A 21,515-nucleotide genomic window follows, 5' to 3' on the forward strand; every position below is an offset into this window, starting at 1 on the left:
ACAAAATCATCACACAATGTATTTTTACTACTTAGGTACTTGCCTTAATTGGACATCGCTATAATGTTCAGTTAACTATCTCATAACTACCCAGTTTTAGTAAAAAACTTGAGCGTTACTTAACCAGATCCGACAAAGTTAGGGTGGGTTGCATTATCTTACTTTAACTTTGACAAATGTCAAAAATCTGTCAAACTCCATACAAAAAACACCGATTTTATCGTTATAGTTACGGTCAAAGTTAGGTGGTGCAACTCAGCCTTAGGGTTATTGTCAAATCGGCAGATCAACTCGTTATCGCCAACAGCCGGTCGGACTGACAAGGACAGATCGCTCCCAAGACGCGTGTTCATCAAGTCACCTCTCATTACTGCTGAGCACCGCACACGGTACGCTAACCTCACTCTAAGGCTGGGTTGCACCATCTTACTTTTACTTTAACAAACGTCAATAATCTGTCAAACTTCATACAAAAATCACCCGTTGACGTTTATAGTTACGGTTAAAGCAAGGTGGTGCAACTCAGCCTAACTCTTCCAATAACATGGTACAAGTTTGGAATATGAACGTGTTTTAGATACTCCTGGTTTAGTTGTCTCCCTTTATTCCAAATACATCTTGTGATGTGTCTATTTCCTTACTTTATACGGGCTGAAAACTATAAGTCATCTCATTCAATTATTTCTTAACTATACAAGATATCTTGAAAATCTGTTTACTGATCCTGAAAGTGCTTCACGAGCTCCAAACGGTATCAATAAATAGGTTACAAATAAACTTTTTCTATCCGGAAATTCAATGTTTCTAGCTTCAAACAACATTAGAAATGTTTCCACCCTGTATAGCATTGCAGTTGATATAGCTGCATTATTGTGATTGATTTTCCTACACAATTGTCATCCTGAATGCGATCTAAACACAGAGTTTACAATTCGTCTAGTTTATAGGTCAATGTTTTATAACATTTACGTTTTGTGACGCATTGTCTTAAGTTATAGATGTTCGTCATATTTCAAAAGTGTGACGGCGCGACGGTAGCGCCACCTTCAATTTCTAGACGAGAATGACAGATTAAATACTGTCATTCTGGCGGAACGTCAAACGGGCAACCATCTTGCAGCTCACTTTTTATTCGAGCGCGACGGAGGTTGCACGTCATCGACGAATCGCCTTTAATCTGCGTCAAATTACTTATAATTAAGTGTTAATTGGTTCCGATTGATTAAACAAGTGTGTGAGAATCATATTCCGGCTTTATTTTTGATCTTACCCGCCCAAATACCCACGCAAGATGGACCCGCCTAATGATGACGGTACAGAAATGCCGTTATCAGAAGTGGGATTGCAAGGGCAGTCAAGTGAAGAAAAAAGTGAAGAAAAAAGGCCACCCGACAAAGAAAATGCGAGTAGTATTTTGAGCAACATGGAGATTTTACTGTCTCGCATAGTGGCAGCGCAGCAACCTATTGCAACGGGCATGAATGCAGTGCAGTTAATTCATTTTAATCCTGATGACGCCGATGCTGATGTGGAGGGCTGGTGTCGCGTGTCTGAAATGATTATACAGAGCAAGAAATTGGAAGGTGTCGCGTTGTTAATGGCCTTAACCACCTCTCTAAAAGGAAGAGCCGCTGCCTGTCTTACCAAGCTGCCATTGAATGAACTTTCGTGGGAATTAGTGAAACAAACCTTATGTGCCAAGTTTGCCAAGCCAAAATTGATACAAGATTATTTCGACGAAATTATGCGTTTTCAAATCGGTGTTAAGGAAACTGCCGGTGAGTCAGCTATGCGTTTGTGGGATTTAATCGAAAGAATACCGTAGGTGGAAATGTCTGAAGAAGCTGTTACTGGATTCGTCATTTCGGTATTGTGCCAAAAAGATGGACTGATCCGTCGTGAATTAAGTTATCAAGTTATAACGAACAGGGCCCAGCTATTTAGGGCTCTTGGAGGTATTTCTTTAAAGCGTCGAGCAGAGAGCTGTGATACACAAGACTATGAACTAAAGAGACCCCGATTAGCTGACGGACGATTTCCCGGTAGATGTCACTTTTGTGGTATACCTGGACATAGACAAGCAGACTGTCTTCGACGTCGTGAAGATACCGGTAGTACGAGCAAAGTTGAACCATCTGTGCGAACGTCATCTGTGGTGAAGTCCAACGTGAACTGCTACGTCTGCGGAAAACCCGGCCATATTGCGACGACGTGCCCAGACAGGAAGATGGACGGCGGGACAACGAAAGAAGTCAACTTATGCGAGCGAGACACGTCGAGAGGGACTCTGCTGACATCATCGGGTGAGACAATTCCATTTCTTTTCGATAGTGGGTCGAATTGCTCGTTGATAAAATTAAGTACTTCTTTAAACTTTCCGGGTACTGCATGTTCTGATCTCGTGTATTTGAAAGGGATAGGAAACGGGGAAATAAAATGCACTTCTCAGATTTCTAGCACGGTCAAAATAGGAGATTATTCGACTACCCTCTCGTTTCATGTCGTTCCGGATGACTGTATATCCGACCCGTTTTTAATAGGCAGAGATATTATAGAAAACGGTGGCCGCGTGACGATTGATGATAATGGACTAAATATAACCAGTTCTAGGACGGTAGATGTTTGTGAAAAACAGTCATTTCTCGATGATATCACGGTTGATACTGATTTAACAGGCGAACATAGACTCGCACTTCTACGAATTCTTAATAAATATGCAACTCATTTTATAAGCGGTATACCTACACAACGAGTCAAAACGGGGCAAATGAAAATTAATTTGATAGATCCTCATAAGCTTGTTCAAAGAACGCCTTATAGATTAGCACCCGCCGAAAAAGAGATAGTGCGAGATAAAGTTCAGGAGTTGTTGGACGCGGGTGTTATTCGGGAAAGTTCCTCACCATTCGCGAGCCCAATCTTGTTAATTAAGAAAAAGGATAACACAGATCGTATGTGTGTTGATTACCGGGAACTCAACTCGAACACCCGCGCCGAACATTACCCCCTGCCATTAATTGATGAGCAGGTAGATCAGCTGGCGGGAGCTCATTACTTTTCATCTTTGGATATGGCAGCAGGCTTCCATCAGATTTTACTCCACCCTGATTCAGTTGAGAAGACGGCCTTTGTGACACCCGAGGGGCAATATGAGTATCTCACTATGCCTTTCGGGTTACGCAATGCGCCGTCTGTCTACCAAAGGTGCATCAATACAGCTCTAAAAGACCTTGAGCACAAACCGCTTGTTTACATGGATGATGTCCTTTGTTACTCATCTGACATCAATGAGGGCTTAAGGCGTTTGGAGGAAGTTCTTGAAGCCCTTTCTCAAGCAGGCTTTTCATTTAAATTACAAAAATGCAAATTCATGAAGCGTAAAGTACATTATTTAGGCTACGAAATTGAGGCAGGTGAGGTTAGACCGAATTCCCTTAAAATTGAAGCACTAGCAACTGCCCCCTCACCTAGAACCGCAACTCAGGTGCGACAGTTCCTTGGCCTAGCTTCGTATTTTCGAAAGTTTATACCGAATTTCACGAAAATAGTTGGACCGTTGTACCCACTTACGAAATTCAAAGGAAGCATCCAATGGACCGCATTTCACGAGAAGATTCGTCAAACCATTATTGGTATTCTTACATCAGAACCGGTATTGACTTTATTTATTTTAATCCCGAATTGCCTGTTGAACTTCATTGTGATGCTAGCTCTGAAGGCTATGGAGCAATTCTTATCCAAAGGGACAATTCCATGCCGCACGTCGTAGCTTATTATAGTCGTTGTACGACTGAAACCGAGTCTCGATATCATTCGTACGAGCTTGAAACTCTGGCCGTGGTCCGTGCAGTCGAGCACTTTCGCCATTACTTGTATGGCCGTAAATTTACTGTCTTCACAGACTGCAACTCATTAAAGGCGTCAAAGTCGAAATGTGATCTGACTCCTCGTGTTCACCGTTGGTGGGCAATTCTACAGGCATATGATTTCGATATCATATATCGAGAAGGTCGAGTGATGGAGCACGCTGATTATCTCTCGCGAAATCCTCCAACTAAAGATTCAGACTTCCCAAAATTTAAGTCCAATGCCCCCAAAACTGTTAATTTCGTAGAACTTCACGAAGGTTGGCTTTCTGTGGAGCAAAAACGGGATGGCGAAATTAAAGATCTCGTAGCTAAATGTCTGAACTCTGAGCTTCCGGAAGCTGTCGCAGGGACTTATGACGTAAGGAATGGGATTCTTTACAGGAAAATAAGCCGAAATAAAGTTACATCCTGGCTTCCCATTGTGCCTCGTTCCTTAGTGTGGACACTTATTAACCACGTTCACTCAGAAATTCAGCATCTGTGGAGTGATAAAACGCTTGATAAAATCTATGAGCAATATTGGTTCCCAGATATGGCCAAGCATGTACGTCGGTTCGTAGATTCCTGTATAGTGTGCAAGGCATCAAAAGGGCCTTCTGGTGCCCAGCCAATCCGCCTTCACCCTATACCTAAAGTGTCAGCACCGTGGCATACTCTCCATATCGATTTCACGGGAAAATTGAGTGGAAAGAGTGATCAAAAAGAATATTGCTCCGTCATCATTGACGGATTCACAAAATATGTTCTACTGGAGCATACAACGTCACTTAATGCATCCAGTGCAGTGAATGCCCTTAAGAAAGCAGTTTTCTTATTCGGTGCTCCAAAACGGATTATAGCAGATCAGGGCCGATGCTATGCCAGCTCTGAATTTAAAAGTTTTTGTTCAGATCATAATATTGAGCTTCACTTTATAGCCACCGGCTCAAGCAGAGCCAATGGCCAAGTGGAGCGCGCTATGAAAACCCTAAAAGCTCTGCTTACCATTGTCGAAAACGACCCAAATAAAACATGGCGTGATGAACTAGGCAATATCCAGCTGGCACTGAACAGCACTAGATCCACTGTAACAAAATATACTCCAACCGAGCTCATGTTCGGAATAAGATCACTGTCTTTAGGGTTAGCTAAAATATCTCCAAATACCCAAAGTGAGAATCAGTTAAATCTCGAAACTATTCGGAATGAGGCATCTGAAAATATAGAAAAGGCTGCAAGTTCTGAATCGGTACGTTTTAACAGAGGTCGGGCTGCAGTTAAACCATACACAAAAGGTGATTTTGTCTTTATTAAGAGTTCAGAGCGTAATCAAACCAAATTGAGTAGGAAATTCAAAGGGCCCTACGTAATCATAAATGTTCTTGATAACGATCGTTACGAGTTAAAAAGTCTTGATGGAACAAATCGCATTTTTAAGTATGCTCACGAGAACTTGCGTTTAGTGCCCGGGGGTAATGAGGGTTTAATTGAAATATCAACGTACATTTCGGAAGAGGATGAAGCGGTGACGGCGGAAAATGGAGAAAACCACGATGATACCGATATAACACCTTTCCACAATGACATGAATGGCTATGACACTATATCTATTGGGTCTGAAACTTTAACTGCTGACTCTGAAGATTTTAATAATAGCATGAGATTTGAAGTTGAGGTCGAAGTTCATAGGGAATAAAACATGGTTAGTTAAATTTTACCTTGTATTCTTAGACGGTCGTTAAGATGGTGAATGATGACGTTTTGCGTTGTGAGTCTGGTCGAAAGGACGATGTTGTCCGGTCCACGCCCTCATGGGCTGGTCGAAGGGACGCATTTGTCCGGTCCAGTATAAGATTTTGTGGAGCTGGTCGTAAGGACGGTATTGTCCGGTCCATGTTTTCAAGGACTGGTCGAAGGGACATACTTGTCCGGTCCAGGAGGTATAAGAGTTTGTGGAACTGGTCGCAGGGACGGTGTTGTCCGGTCCATGCCCTCGCGGGCTGGTCGAAAGGACGTACTTGTCCGGTCCAGTATAAGAGTTTGTGGAACTGGTCGTAGGGACGGTGTTGTCCGGTCCATGCCCTCTGTGGCTGGTCGTGAGGACGCATTTGTCCGGTCCAGTATTGGAAGTCGTGCATATTCGTAAAGAAATTGCTGTCCGGTCCATGTCCTTGTGACTGGTCGAAGGGACGCATCGGTCGGTCTAGAAATATGCTGTTGTGAATGCGATGAGAGAGATGTTGGTCTCATGCCTTGCAGATTTCCTTCGCAGAGGAAGATTGTAGTTGTGTTCGGTCATAGCATTTTAGTAGGGCAATATTGAGAAGTTATGATCAGGATGGGCGAGCAGTGTAGGCGGAACTTTAATGTGAATACTTGTTACAGAAATGCCCATGCGCCCGAGGACGGGCGACTGTCAGAATGGCCGTGACGGCGCGACGGTAGCGCCACCTTCAATTTCTAGACGAGAATGACAGATTAAATACTGTCATTCTGGCGGAACGTCAAACGGGCAACCATCTTGCAGCTCACTTTTTATTCGAGCGCGACGGAGGTTGCACGTCATCGACGAATCGCCTTTAATCTGCGTCAAATTACTTATAATTAAGTGTTAATTGGTTCCGATTGATTAAACAAGTGTGTGAGAATCATATTCCGGCTTTATTTTTGATCTTACCCGCCCAAATACCCACGCAAGATGGACCCGCCTAATGATGACGGTACAGAAATGCCGTTAAGTGCATAAGTTGTTGGTAAACCAATAAATAAATAAATAAATCTGTTTTCTATCTGCGTAACAGCATTGTAGTTTGATAAACATTATCGCCCCGGAAATATGTATCCTGTATTATGAGCTACAGATGTACACTGAGAGCTATATTTCAGTGTGATTCTGTAAATCTAAAATCGAATGGTAGAGTCTAAATAAATATGGGTACTTAAAGTTTTTAAATAGCCTAGTTTATATGACAAAGTTATACAACAGTTACGTTGATCACCAATGTGGATTTAGCGCCAGTGTTAATGGATCAGTAAGGATCCAATAATGTGGTGCAAGTTCAAAAACTATGCAAATCATGAAGGGAATTTATTCTCTGCACATAGGGTTTATAGAACGCTTTTACGTTTCATTAAAAATATATCAACTTATTTACAATTGGTTGTATGACCACACCAATGCGGCCAGAGTATAGACGATAAACAGAACCACCGTCTTATGTACTTAGAAATAGAGTCGATTTTGCAACAAAATGGTATCGTCAGTACATTAATCAACGGGCTTTATTTATTCACTCGGAAATATTAATTACAATCATTTGATTACGTACTAAACATCTAATTGTGTGTAAACAACCAAATTGCCAGACATGAAACAAACAAAATCCACACAAACGCCTACGCGTGTTTATTTAAAAACCTTTACAAAATCAACATAAATTCCACGATCAAATAAATTAAAAAAATCCTAAATCATCAAGTATTTTATTACAAAGTAAATTCATTCGGATTCCCGTTTCCTATTCCCATGTTTCCTAATAAACCGAGATGTGGTATGTCCCACACGGTATGCATTTTCGTCTCAAACTAATGTCATTCAAACTGTGACATTGATGGATGAGCCTTTAAAAGTGCGTCTTCATCAAAGTCACCTTTTTATTAGTTCCTTGAGGTTAATGTTAAATACAGTTGACAGTTTTGTTAGGACGTTTTGGGAGGATTGCTGTTGTGGTTAAATGCAGTAGGATATAAATGTTTTGTTTTATTTCTAGCAGTTTGTCAATTTACTTAAGGACAAACAGCAGCTGCGTACACATTCTGTATAAAGACTTGAAGGTCACACATTAACTGATTTGTAATCCTGATGGGATGGAAACCTATTTAGGACGTGTACTCTGATTATAGAACCTACTAAAAAAATATTTTTCAATAATATAAAACACCGAGCGTGTAAGCAGTTCACACTATGGGCTCAAATGATTTTGGATATCAGTCTAAAAAGCTCATGAACAAGTGCCACTTGGTGACACGATTATACCTACGATGGTGACAATATAATATCGTCTCAAATCTATATGTATGTATAATGCCTCGTTAAGATTATATCATGTTCTTTAAGCTACCCAAGCTCGTTTTTCCTTGGTACTTTAAAGAAAAAGCTTAGATTATCTATGTAGTAGGATAACCAAAGCTTTTTTCCTATTGTATTTAGGTAGCAGTAAGGGCGTATGCAGACGATCCGGCTTCGATAGAAAAACCGGATAAAAACGAGCTCGTCAACATACGCTCTAAGTCCGCTCACGCTCTCAACTGAGACAACACCACACCGCAGCCACCGGCCACGTGCGGCGTATTATACCTCGCCGAGTATGAAATACGAGAGCATTCCCCGCCTATTTATAGCACACCCTTAATGACCCCTTGTTGGGGCCCTTGAGGGCAGCAGATGTTTGTCTTAAATAAATCACAATGGCCCGCTGAGTGAAATCAAGTGAAATCTCGGAACGTAGCTTTGATGAGTCTGTTAACTGACATGAATCATAAATCAATTACAGACACGGGCAATTTGGAGACCTTTTTAAAGTTTAACGCTTCCGTGGTTACTTACCTTATTGTGACATTAGACCGTACCGTTATGTTTCAAAATGGCTTCTACAGCGTAAAATCACTTTGTATATTTTCATACCCATATCAATTCTAGCCATTAATATTCCAAAAAAATTATGACAACGTCCTTCAAAATAGAGTAGGTTATGCCGTCGGTCAGAATTATGTCATGTCATGTCTATTGCGGGTCATTAAATCTGGCACTAGGTCTACAAGGCCCTTTGAACTTTCATAATCCCACAACCAGGCGAGAGAGCCGCTTGTTTGAAAATTGTAAAAGGCAGGCGAACACGGTTTAAATAAATAAGTACCATAATACTAATACTGACTTTGTTCCGGCGTTTTTCCCAGCACTTGCCATATGTTTGTCTCGAAGCGCTGGTAGGGCCCAAAAGATAAGGAGACATTAAAGTGCCCCATAAGGGCTACCTTTTCTTTTTTTATTATTTACTATATTTTGACGTTCATAAGTGCCACTTGTGGTTTAAACTGAATAAATATTTTTGATTTTGATTTGATGCTGTTTAGAATTGTTGATATCAAAACACTGCTCAGCTGTTTTGAGAGACTCGCATTATTGAAATTAATTTCTCACTCAAATACTTCCCGTTATTGCCGCGCCATTAGGTGCCGTCTAAAAGGCGACCGCCGCCAAAAAGTTTTCTTGTCAAAGAACGATACTTTTACACTTCAATAAATAGCTTTTAGATAAAAAGCAGGCCTTGTAAAAGTGGGAACGATTTTGCAAACACTTTATTTAGGCAAATTCTACCTAAGTACTTGCCTACGCCCGTATTCACAAACGATGCTTGCTTATGTGAAGCAGCAAATCGAACACACAGCGTTGAATAGAGCTCTGTGATTGGTCGTTAATATCTAAAAGTTACTAATAAGTTACAATATTAAGAAAGGTGTAGGTAACTTTTTTGTTTCTAAAGTAATTTAAGTCCCTGAACTGATGAATCAACTACCTACTTATGCTACCAATACTTAGTTGAAATAAAAAACTGTAATAAATAATCTGTATTATGAATCTATCATTTAATTTTGCCTTGTTAGGAATATTATGAAAATTCACATTATTTTATGCTTGCGGTCTAAAGTATTTTTGAATCCGAGACGTGCGACAGCGCCTTTTTGTGACAGGTTAATCCGCAGTAAAAAGAATGGAACACCTCAAAAAGGTTTAAAGACAACTCTTTTGCATTTTTTATGGCAAAGTCCTTGTGAATATGTAAACAAACACAGTGACTGTGGAAATTACTTGTCAGATTCCATATCCGGCGGCTTCAAAGCGAAGAAAACCAATGGAACAGGAAAAATGTGGAAAAATGGATAAATTTATTTTGTATCCCACTTTTCCAGACTATTGTTTGTCTTTGTTTTCATTTTACTTTGGAAGTTATTTTTGTTTGTATATTTGGGAAATCCTAAAATGGGGTTTGGTGTAAAGAAAACTGAAATCATAAGACAGAAGTAATAAAACTTGTGACGGCCATTTAGTGAGGAGCATTCATAAATTAGATAACATACTCATAATAATAGCTCGACTTTTTGATCAAAAACATTTTTTTTCTGTGCTTTAAAGGCAATGTCCTCCTTCACGGTCCACTTAAGCCATTTCAGATGCCAATGCACGAGAGCTTATGAATTTTCACACCTGGGTTAGTTTTTAGTAATCATCCGACTAACACAGAAGATACATAAATATTATTATTTGAATGAGCACAAGTCAAATGAGTCATAGTTATTTTAACGCGTTTGTTTCGTACGACCTTTTTAACGCCTTGTTACAACCAAGATCTTTTTCAGCCTCATAACCCTAAAAAGACGGTCTCATGCGTCTGACGCGGCTCATGTTCTGCGTCGTCATGATTAAGTGGCACTGTGACAGCGTGTCGTGTCCACGTCTCATCGAATATGAGTTACGACCTATTTTTAGTTGCGGCTGTGAGATACGCCCTTTATGTATTAAGGGCCGCGACTGTCGAGAGACACGAGTAGGTACAACACTTGAGGATAACATGTGTAGTTGATGAAACTTTACAGTATTATTGTTTATAACCGAGAATAACATATAGGCTATAATTTATGACGATCTGTCACAAACTCAATTGAATCACGCGGGTGAAGCCGCGGGCAAAAGGTAGTGTTATGATATTTATAATATAGAAAGCTATCACTTGTACTTTCTGGGTCTTTGCTGTCCAAATATTCTAAAAATATAGTATAAGTACCTACTATATTTTTAGAATATTTGGACAGCTCGGCAGTTGTAACGAAGAATACCATTAAATTCATTAAAATCCTATTGTTTTATTGAATAAGATTTTTCAATGTCAAAGACAAAGACATAAAACTGAGACGAAGATGTACTTATTCAGTTTTTTTTAGATTGTGTGTGATTGTGGATGGTCGTAGCGTACTAAGGTCGTAGACTATTTATTCTAATAAGACAATTTAAATTTAAATCTGACCTGCTATGAGGTCACAAGCAACCAATATTACCTTATTCAACGTTCACCTACCCTACATACGAGAGCTAGATAGAACCAATAATGCTAGAATATCTAAACCCCTTTGTGGTTTCGTATGCGAGGATAAGGGTTCTCGCTATAATTCAGTAAGCCCCCACACACGACATCTAACGTCTTGTATCAAAACATGTAACGTAATTTGATAGTGTAGCGGATAATCACTAATCAGCAACCCTAATGTAAGGGTTGAGGTACACTAGAGAAGCACAACTAGATTCAATTTCGAGGTTGAATTCTCTAATTTACCACCCTATCTATAACAGTTGCCCGGAAAAATCATATTTCGCTTAGTATTCCATAGTATCTTTCACGAAACTTCATTTTACGAAATTTCATCGGGTGCATTTTTATAAAAATAAATATTTAATTTTAAGATGTTTTTGTTGTACTAGCACAAATTTACTGCTTCTATACGAAAGTTAGACGTAAAACTAGTTATTTAAGCAGTACCAATGCAAACGCTACCCTTAAATGTCCTATTCGCAAACATAAAATCACACAAAGAATCAAACAACACGACTTAAAAAAAATTCAAATGCAATTTAGCAAGTTTCGTGAACTTAAAAGTAATAAATTCACGGTCGCTACTATTATGTATTCTGTGGTGACACTGACAATACAATCCGCGTAGTAAAAGGACATCAAAATGTCAAAAACGACTCAAGAGTGTCACAGTGAGAACAAAAAATACGCAACGATCACAAGTGGTCGACCCAAGTACTTTTTTGACGCCTGTTTTGCTACCGTTGCCGTTTTTCTGCCTACCTTCTGCTCTCGTCTTGAGTAGAATTCACTCCAATAGGCTTTCTATGGCCCTAGTCATAAGACCTATCTTTGATTGCAAGTAAATAAATATTGAGATCATTGTGACAGTTCGCTCAAGTTTTCTTGCTTATTTCATTACATTACCGAAGCCTATTGACGTACTTACTTCACAGACACAATGTAGTATTTGTTATCAAAGTTCCGATTCGATGAGTTCTGATACAACTATTATTTTGTACCGATAACGGCATGACAAGGTACGTGTAAATACAGTGGCGTATTATCTCGTAGTATACAGGCTATTTTGCAATAGAAATGTACTGGTATATTCTGATTTGCTGTCAACTGTGTCATTTTTTTTGTACTCTGCGATGGGCAAATCAAAATGTTAAAATAATTTCAAGTTACCTTCTGTGTTGTGAACACAGCTTTATAGCTGTACGTAATCTACGTGTAAGGGCTTCATAACAATAACATGTATTTAGTGATGGATTTGCAATACACTGACATGATGATCCAATTAGGGTTAGACTGATACATGCTACTCCACGAAGTACGTAATTAATTCTTAATTAATAGTGAAGCCTTTGTCCGACAGTGGAACTGAAGTACATACATCCTTTGAATTTTTCCTCCTCCTTTTTACATAATCATCCTATACCTTCAATGGGTTATTGTCAATTTGCCACAAATAAGATTCGGCGCTTTTTTGTCAGAATTATCGTCATTAACGGGAATTTGTAACGAGGTATTTTAAGGCTGAGTTGCACCATCTTACTTTAACTTTGACAAACGTCAAAAATCTGTCATAATCCTTACAAAAAGCACCGGTTACCGTCAATGTTACGGTCAAAGTTAGGTGGTGCAACTCAGCCTAAGTGTGACGAATTTACATAATAATATGTTTTTTTCTGTAACGAGTAGATCCTTTGAATCTTGCCGGTTACTTTAATACTTACTTATCACGTGTGTGGCATATTACTTACGTCTTAGGTTAGTCATTATTTTGGTCATCTACTTTCATGGCAACATTGGGATAATATTCTTACACCTTGAAAAATATTTAAACTAATTCAATAGAGAAAAGTAGGAGCTAAATACGGCTTACTAATCAACGAACAACCAAACAAAGCTTCGGATTACGCATGTTTATTAGGTATTTCTTGATCAATCGTATTTGATTGAAAGAAAACATAGCGAAAGCCTCTCCGCCAGATGGAATTGGGACTAAATATTGCGGAGTCACGGGAGGCTTGGAACACAAGACTGAGGGGTTAATTAGGTATAGAGAGCGAAAAAAACAATTGAAAGAAACTTAATTAAAATTGTTTACAGCGAGGCTAGATGTACTTTTACCAGAAATCTTTTTTATTTGGGTACAGACTGGAATTCGCTGCCTGTTTTTGTCTTACTCAAAATTTGACTGCAGCAGCAGCTGCTGCATCAGAAATCGTCCCATTGAAAAACAGTTCTAAATCCGTATTCATTCACATGGGTCATTTAACATTTTGTTAGAACGATTACTCGATAGGATCGCAACTCAGTGTTTTGTTGTAGTTGAAGTTTTGTTAGGTACCTAAATAAGGCTACTGAAACACTAAGTACCTACTTTTAATTAATCAAACGTCTGCCTAAACATCTTAGCAACTGACATAGTTCATGATATCAATGATAACTTGATTACAACTGCATTTGCCATGTCTTTACGTAATAAGCCCGCACTCGCTGGGCCACCAATCAATCAATGCATTTTCCTCTTTCTTTTTGTTTCAGGCCTTTTATTCGCTACTATTTTGTCGATAACCTTGTTAAGTGTTCTAAGGTCGTACTTTCTGAGTCGTCGCACGTTCTTTGCTGTCCATAGACAAGATTTGAGTGTTCCGTAACTTCGTAAGAAAAATGACGGTCGTCGAAGTTTAGTGGGTCAATTTATAAAAATGGCGATATTTCTGAATTCAGTCTTTATTTAACTTCTTTCAAGTCAAAGACAGTGTGCCATGTCATATCATGTTCTCATAGAATCAAAAAATTATAAATCGCTTTCAACAATCTAATGGAAATCCAAAATTTTTAAGAAGAAACTGGCTCAAAATGTGACCAAAACAAATATTTGTTTCGTGAAACTTACTTACTCGTTTTTTAAATAGACCCCATCATCATACCTTGGACCTTCTATAGACCCAGAGCTAATCCAAATGTAATTAAAAGGTTTTTTTTTCATCTAAGCACAATACCAAGTAATTAGCGACTCAAATCCTAACATTGAGAGACCATAAACGGGATACTTGATTTTCGCATAAATTAATTTGCAAACCAATGAAAGTCCATAAAGAATGTAAATATTTTTATAAAAAAAAACGAGGGAAGATTAAACTTTGGATTTGACGACTAATTAATTCTGAATTGCCGAAAAACCTTTGGAGCAAGCTTCAATTCCACAAAGGGGATGGGATGGGGAAAAAATGAAACCGGTACCCGAAACGAAAACGGACTCCGCCTTACCTTTTGATGAATTCAATATGTACGCGTAATGAAAATGAGAGCTGTTGTTTGTCGTCATTTATTTACATTTTTGGGGGTAAAAACATGGTGACGTAATTTAATTTGAAGCATTCTTACTTTGTATTAAGTGGGTTGTAATAACTCGGTCACAACTCTGGTATAAAACAAAAGGAGCCGCCATGATAATGCTTGAATTGGACCGACAAGATTATTACCGTCCTAACCATAATAAGTAATTTTTAATCTATTTTATATACTATTCTATTAAATAAATTATAGGTAGTAATATCAGTCAACTTGGAATTCAATCCAGAAGAAGACTCGAGAAAGTAAATCCTAGTAAATAGTATTCATCATACATTTCAGTTCACTGCCCTCGAAAACTCATCCGGCCGTTTTTATTTTCATGAAATAAAAATATTTCAACCGAAATTTCTTTGTAAATCCATTTATAACAAAAAAGATTATGTGAATTTTTACTGCCAACATTATTTTGTGGAATTCGATACAATTTTTACCAAAAAAAGTTGCGTGCACTCAAATGGACCGATTAAGTAAAATCCTATAAAACCCAATTGCTTAATTGCTTCAAACTAAGCATTAAATTAATGTAATATCAAAACAACCATTAACACTCGACTTCAAAGACACTATTTAACCAACTGTTTGCAACAATGTTCTTTTGAAGTAACCCCTTGTAGAATTATTTATGTTCGGAGAATCATTCAAAGAGGTCGTTTTACGGACAAAAAAAGTTTGACATCGCACGAGGGATGGCTGACATTAATGCCCAGAGAACTCATGGCTGACGGCATTAAACGATTTTATAGTCTAATATAAGGAAAAGTATAGTCGGGGGCAAAAGCGATAAGTCTACGGAAGAAAAGTGAGTTTGGGTAATGCGATGAAAAATACTTACCTAAAGGATAAATTACGAGGTTGAGTATGGCAAATACTGCAATTTGTAGCACATAATTATGAAACATTGCATGATCTACGCTGTTGAGTAGACTCAAGCCTGTGATTAGCTTAATTATTGAAATTAAACCTATCCTTTGAGTCTATGAATTTAACGCCTTTCCAAAATGAATGAGCCTTATTTAATGGAGGTACTTAGTAAGTTACTGTAATTATCAAATTATTTTTTTTATTTGCACAATCATGGGTAAACATAGGATCTGAAATCTTAAAACTATAGTATAACATAAATAAAGCGTCAAAATTTTCTGCATTTCTTCTTCTTCTTGTCGTGTCGACAACAAACCTACACAGTATTTCAGCCCAAAACTCCGCTACAAGAATGGCATTGTCAGTAGCATTCATTAAATCCTCCTTCGTACAGATGCTCGGGCACTCAGGGCACATATCACGTATTTATTTATGCTTTTACTTATTGCTCAGTTGGTAACAAAAAATATAAGTTTTCGACGGTCTTTAAATGTAATAATTAAACAAAACAACGAAACACTTATGTCTCTATCTGTACACTACATGGTCAATCGTAGAAACGAGTGCTCAGAATGGTTCCGTTGAAAAACATAAAGAAGTACAGCTGCAGACATATTTGTGGCAAATGGGGCGCTTGACATTTACGCAGCAACTCTTGGAATGCTAATGGTATCATCCTAACGATGTTTACGGATTCTGGTGGTCCTTTTACAGTGTTATGGGGATTAAGACTGTAAAGTTGTTCTACAGCTATTTTATGTTTGTAATGTGATTGCACGTTACCAATCTTTGTTAGGTGTTTCTTTACGAGATCGAATCAGAAATGAGAAGATCCGTAAGCGAACCAAAGTCGCTTACATATCCCAACGGATTAGCAAGCTGAAGTGCATATAGGAACTGACGGCCGATGGGGCAGCAAGGTTCTGGAGTGGAGGCCGCGTACCGGAAAGTGCAGCGTAGGACCTTCATCCACAAGGTGGACCGAGAACATCATAAAGGTAGCACAGAAAGGCGCTGGACCGCTACCAATCGATCAACATGGAAATCATCGGGGGAGGCCTATGTTCGGTAGTGGACGTCCTATGGCTGAAATGATGATGAATCTTTGTTAACAGTATTTCCTTTCCTTCTATCATACATAAGTTTTCAAGTAAAGGCTACAAACACAACCCTAGGGTTGTATATACCTATACCTAAGTATAGGACTACAGGCTCCTAATATGGTTCAATCGGACTGACAGCTTGACGTTCCGTAGTAGGTGCAGAATCCTAATATTTCTTTTCGAACAACGACACGAGTTTGCTATCATATTACCAATCTTTATCATAATAAATCTAGGAACAAAATCTCTCAAAATGATTATATCACGTATGTCCTCGCATCTGAGAATCTAACTGGAAAATGGATCCATTCTCTGAATTATAATTAATTTTATGGTAAGACCAAATTGTAAAAAATACTTTGCTAAGCAAAGTAGTTTCTCATTTAGTAGGTACATGATTTTATAAGTTTTAGAGATCTCAAAACACTCACATACCTATTAACATGACTATCTCTTTGTACTAGAAAGTAAAACAGCAATTTAATTTCAGAAGCAGAATCTCAAAGAGCTACAAGAACTAACATCCACAAGAAGAAAAGCACCGAATTTTCCCCAAAATTTCGTCTTTTCTATTCAGTTATCGCACACCATCAATCAGATAACCGCCTTGGGCCCATCTAATTTCGCATCCACAAAATAAATGTTTCAGTGTAACAGCGTGTAGCGACTCCAAAGGAAATAATAATATCGTCTACGTAACAAAATCCCGGGTAAGCCGATGAGCACATATGTAAAAATTGAATGTTCATGAAGCGAGAGAAAAGGAAAATGGCTATCCAACATACACCTCAAGGGACAACTAAATGTATTGTCATTCAAAAACAGATTCTATTTCTGTTGAATAGAGCACAAAAGAAAATTGGCCGAGGTGTGGTCGTCATACGAAAAGTCCTTTCCACAACCCAAATGTTCATATTTTTGACTGGAATGTGAATTGAAGCGTATCACATTATCGTGCCCTTGGAGGCATTGAATAATGTCAGGGTGTAAACAGACAAATAGATAATGGTTCAAGGTTATTGTATTATATTATGATACTCCTTAGGGGAAAGTTTCACCACAATAATCCCCATTTACCCATTTTTTTCTATAAACACAAAGAAATGTAATATTAGAAGATGGTCGGTGAAATCGTAGACATTTCGTCTGTTTGAATTTGTACTGAACAGCTTTTTTCATTGAATCCGCATATTCTTTTTAGGTGGTATATTTTAGACAGGAATTTTGTATCATACATCGAATCTACACCAGTCAAGTAAGATGTATTAAAGAGCAGTTAATTAAATACAAAAGACCTTCTGCGTCAACTCAAGCTGTTTTTATTATCCAAGTGCTCCAGAAGGAGGCTTATGTTTTTCAAGTGTCCTCAAACAAGTACATCAGAAAAAGATCCTAAGTCTACCGATACAACTAGTCAGAACACGGATCCATTTTTCTTCATTACTTCCCCAGCTCCGTATTCGTCTTTGAAATAAAACACGCGCAATAATATTTCTTTTGCGCCGCAACTTTCTATTGCTCTTCGCCCTTTTACTTGGAGTAGTTGACGAGATCGCAGATGTTATTTGATTTCCCGTTATTCCTTGTGTTTCAAGAGATTTACACATTTCACGAGAGAGCCACTTAGGCTACGAAAAACACAAGTTTAAACTAACTAATACAATTTTCTCGAAACCAAATAGTTTAGAAACTAAGTACATTAAAGTAAGCAAACAAAGACTTGCGGAAATGCAGACATCGAAAAACAATGTTATTGATTTGACACCACGAATGAAATGATAATGCAGACAATAAGATACCTTGTTATCGATACCATACATTTTGTATTACGAATCTAGTTGTTTTACAAATCTGAGCATCAATTTACTAGTGCCAATATTCGAACAAGTTATTCAACCCGTAGGTAGGTCACTCGACTTGTTGCGACTAGTCGCAAAGTTGTCAAGCTCAACACTATCATGGGCAAGTTACCTCGTTAGTGCCCGTTACTAGTTTAAATCAATGGTGCAGTCGGTAACTACGTCAAGTCAAACACGGTATTTAGCTGAACACTATTTGCTGAAAATGTTTATCTGAAACTACAGCGTTCTATCACTATTTACTACTCTCTGGACCCTCTGGTGTTTTATGTCCTGTGTAAGTTTCATTCGCATTCCACCTTTTTTAAGAGAAAGGCAAACGGGCTTGTAAGCAATAGAAAACCGTATTATTTAAAAACACAATATTGTATTTGGTAAGAATCTTTTGCTAATCTTTCAGAACGCCAAAATAATATTATTAAAAGTTATTTAGGTTTATTCGAAATTTCAGTTAACATTTACATTCCGAGGTTGATCGCTAATTTGACTGGAATAAAATTTATTTGAAAAATGAAATAATTTAAAGAATGAAAATAATACTGAAAGAGAATGCCGATTGGCATTAAGGTCGCCTTGTACATAATAATATACCGTGGTTTACGTGCATAAAAGTTTTAAATAAATTCAGGCTATAGGTTTTCTCACCTAAAGCATTAAAATAATAAAAAAAGATAAGTTCCGTTAATTCTCATTTCCATTAACGTGCAACATAAACAAGCCCACTAAAGCTTAAAAGCACGTGCAAACTACGTTGACCTTTACCTTCTTGCACCCCCTACTTACTTGCTTAGCAAAACCACTAAGTACTGGGGTGGAGAATAAACGTGCGTGCTGTTATGGTGAATAAGTATTTTATAGGATTTAAATGTTAAAGAAATTAGATAAGGTTTGACTAAGGTTAGTATTTAGGGGACGTCAAGTTTGGTTACTCTTACTTACTTTGACTAGTGGCAAAGTTAAGCAATTCTTATATTATTTAATTGTAATTTTTTGTCAAATAACAAATCTTATTTTGCCGAATAAGACATTTCTATCCTTGGTTTCCTCTCCAATGTTTATAAAAGCGAAAGGTTGAGAAAAGACTGATTGACTGACTGACTCATTCATTCATCACGAAATCTCAGAAAATACTAGGAGTCTCTACATGGGGGTTCCTTTTAGAACGTAGGTGCTCACTAAGACGGGATTTTGCAAAATCAACCCCTAAGGGGATAAAACGGGATCCACGCGTTCTTATAAAGATTCGTGAAAAATCTGATGACGTTATAGCTCTATCCCAATGATCATATTTTTCGTTTTCCGTCTAACTGGAATACACACGTTTTATAACGCTTTTAATCAATTCCAGTCCGTATAAAGTTTATCAAAGCCATTGTAGGCAGCACTGACTCAGTATTTGTCCGTTTGGATTCGTACGAGAGATATATCGCATTCGTTCCGGCGCCGCTCGATAGTGGCGCCACTCTCTGCATTACGAAATATGGACTTCCAGATAGCCCCGATAAAGTGGTTAGTTTAAATTCCCACATTTTACGGCGATGGCCGAGTGCTTTGGGCGATTAGAGAAAATTATCGTTTAACTTGTTAATAGTCACAACGGTGTTAGTGAAAATTCGTGTAAATTACTCAATTTATGGTAAACGAGATAAATAAGTTAGTGAATGTTATAATTCAGCTAGCTTTTCCTATTTACATAAATGATTAAATTGAGACTACTAATAAAATAAATATAACGGTTTCAGACACTGAGGCTGAGTTGCACCACCTAACTTTAAACTTTAACTAATAACAATAACCGGTATTTTTTGACGTTTGTCAAAGTTAAAGTAAAATGGTGCAATCCAGCCTAAATGTTAACTAGTTAATACAACACTTTTAACTCAAACTTTCATACTAATGTTTGCGAAACTTAAGGCCGTAGCAGACGTGCGACTAACGTTGCCAATAGCGATATTGCGACTGCATCTCGATTTGAAATCGCGGGTTTAGCGATAGCATCAATGCTGCATCACGTTTTGGCGAGTCACTACGTTTGATCAGGGTGTCTATCCGTCCAATCTTGCCTATTAGAGTAACATTTGGTACCGAGTTTGCGAAAACGTAATATGTAAGTTAGTTGAAACATAAATGTACTCGTATTTGTGAAGAATGAAATCTGTAAAAATTCTGCTGTCGATTTCATTACTATTATGTGCACTAGGACTTAAAATCAGTGTTATTATTCAAATGTACAAGTTTAAAAATATTAATATGATGATAAAATACCTAATGATATTAAATATCACCTTGTAAAGACTTCGTAGAACGGAACGTGAAAATTTTAAGCTTTTTTGCATTATAGATCAGAAATTATTATAAGTCTGTGATTATATCATCAGCGTCTTTTAGTCCATTACTACCAGCTCCATTCACGGAATGCCTTTAAAAAAAATATTTTTAGAACTTTTACGCGAATTTTTCGTTAAAATTCAAATCCTCTAAAAATCGTTACTAAAAAAGTAGCACGTCTACTGCGGCCTTAACTACTCTCCATTGAACTACAGAATCAAGTTATAAGAGGCTCAATGAACGCTTCTCATTTATTTCAACAGTGTTTGTTGAGTTGTACTACAGTTATTTGTTAAATTAGTCGACAGGGGACGGTTCTGTCTAAGTTTTTGCTTGGAAACTGGATAAGAATTAATTCCAAGAATATACTATCTCAAATAGTACGTCCCATGGCGTTGGAGTGGTTGGGTCTAATTAGAGTAATTGGCATGCCTGGAGAAACAGTGCAGTTAAATAAATGGTCTTTCTCATTTCTGATGTTTAGCACGCATATGCTTTGAAATGAGACAACACTTAATAAAAATTTACATTGACTCTAATAATGTAATTACTTACAACATGGGTTTTAATTTTTAAACACAATACTAGCTTTTTGATATTTCTCTAATAATTAGCCTAACTGATGATAATTTAAGCTACAACATTGATAAGTCTATAAAAATCCGTCCATTACTTTTTGTGTGAGGAAGTACTTAGCGAACATCCTTCCATTATAGCCTCACAACTTTTGCCTATTTATAATTATTACTATAGATTTAACGACAGATCTTTTTAATTTTCTTTTCGACGCCTAGTTCTAGTACCTACTTAATCACGTTTTTCCCATCGTTCAGCATAAAATTCAACTTTACTAGTGTCACTTGAGGTCCTACTTTGTCAATACCATTTCTTGATTGTTCTGTATCTCCCTCTTTCACTTTAACTGTTATTCTAACATGCAAAAAAGATAATAAAAGATTTACTAACATAATAAAAAAGATAGTAAAGGTCGTTATGTCGATACTAACGTTTTTAGCATAC

At 37.7% G+C, this 21,515-nt stretch overlaps 2 protein-coding genes across 4 annotated transcripts in view; one reads left to right on the forward strand and one right to left on the reverse strand.

Moving 5' to 3' along the window:
- The window catches only part of LOC135074454 (uncharacterized), an 86,927-nt gene that overhangs the window by 44,717 nt on the left and 20,695 nt on the right, over positions 1–21,515 (reverse strand). The gene's annotated exons all lie outside the window — the stretch shown is intronic.
- Positions 1,370–6,576, forward strand: LOC135074938 (uncharacterized). Of its 3 annotated transcripts, none has more exons than XM_063969301.1 (2): positions 1,370–1,778; positions 6,234–6,576. In XM_063969301.1, the coding sequence occupies exons 1-2, from the start codon at positions 1,424–1,426 to the stop codon at positions 6,320–6,322; spliced, it is 444 nt and encodes a 147-aa protein (XP_063825371.1). In that variant the 5' UTR covers positions 1,370–1,423; the 3' UTR covers positions 6,323–6,576. The 3 variants fall into 3 exon arrangements, 1 of the variants encoding a protein (XP_063825371.1); XR_010257922.1 differs by lacking the exon at positions 1,370–1,778 and adding an exon at positions 2,105–2,303; XR_010257923.1 differs by lacking the exon at positions 1,370–1,778 and adding an exon at positions 4,849–5,550.

The sequence above is a fragment of the Ostrinia nubilalis genome, chromosome 9 (assembly GCF_963855985.1).
Source record: "Ostrinia nubilalis chromosome 9, ilOstNubi1.1, whole genome shotgun sequence".
NCBI lineage: Eukaryota > Metazoa > Arthropoda > Insecta > Lepidoptera > Crambidae > Ostrinia > Ostrinia nubilalis.

Bases quoted from the DNA above. Each gene is read 5' to 3' on its own strand.
- LOC135074938 (XM_063969301.1), top strand. From the start codon at position 1,424: ATGGAGATTTTACTGTCTCGCATAGTGGCAGCGCAGCAACCTATTGCA. The intron at 1,779-6,233 runs GTGAGTCAGCTA...TACTTGTTACAG, and splicing joins CGGTGTTAAGGAAACTGCCG to AAATGCCCATGCGCCCGAGG.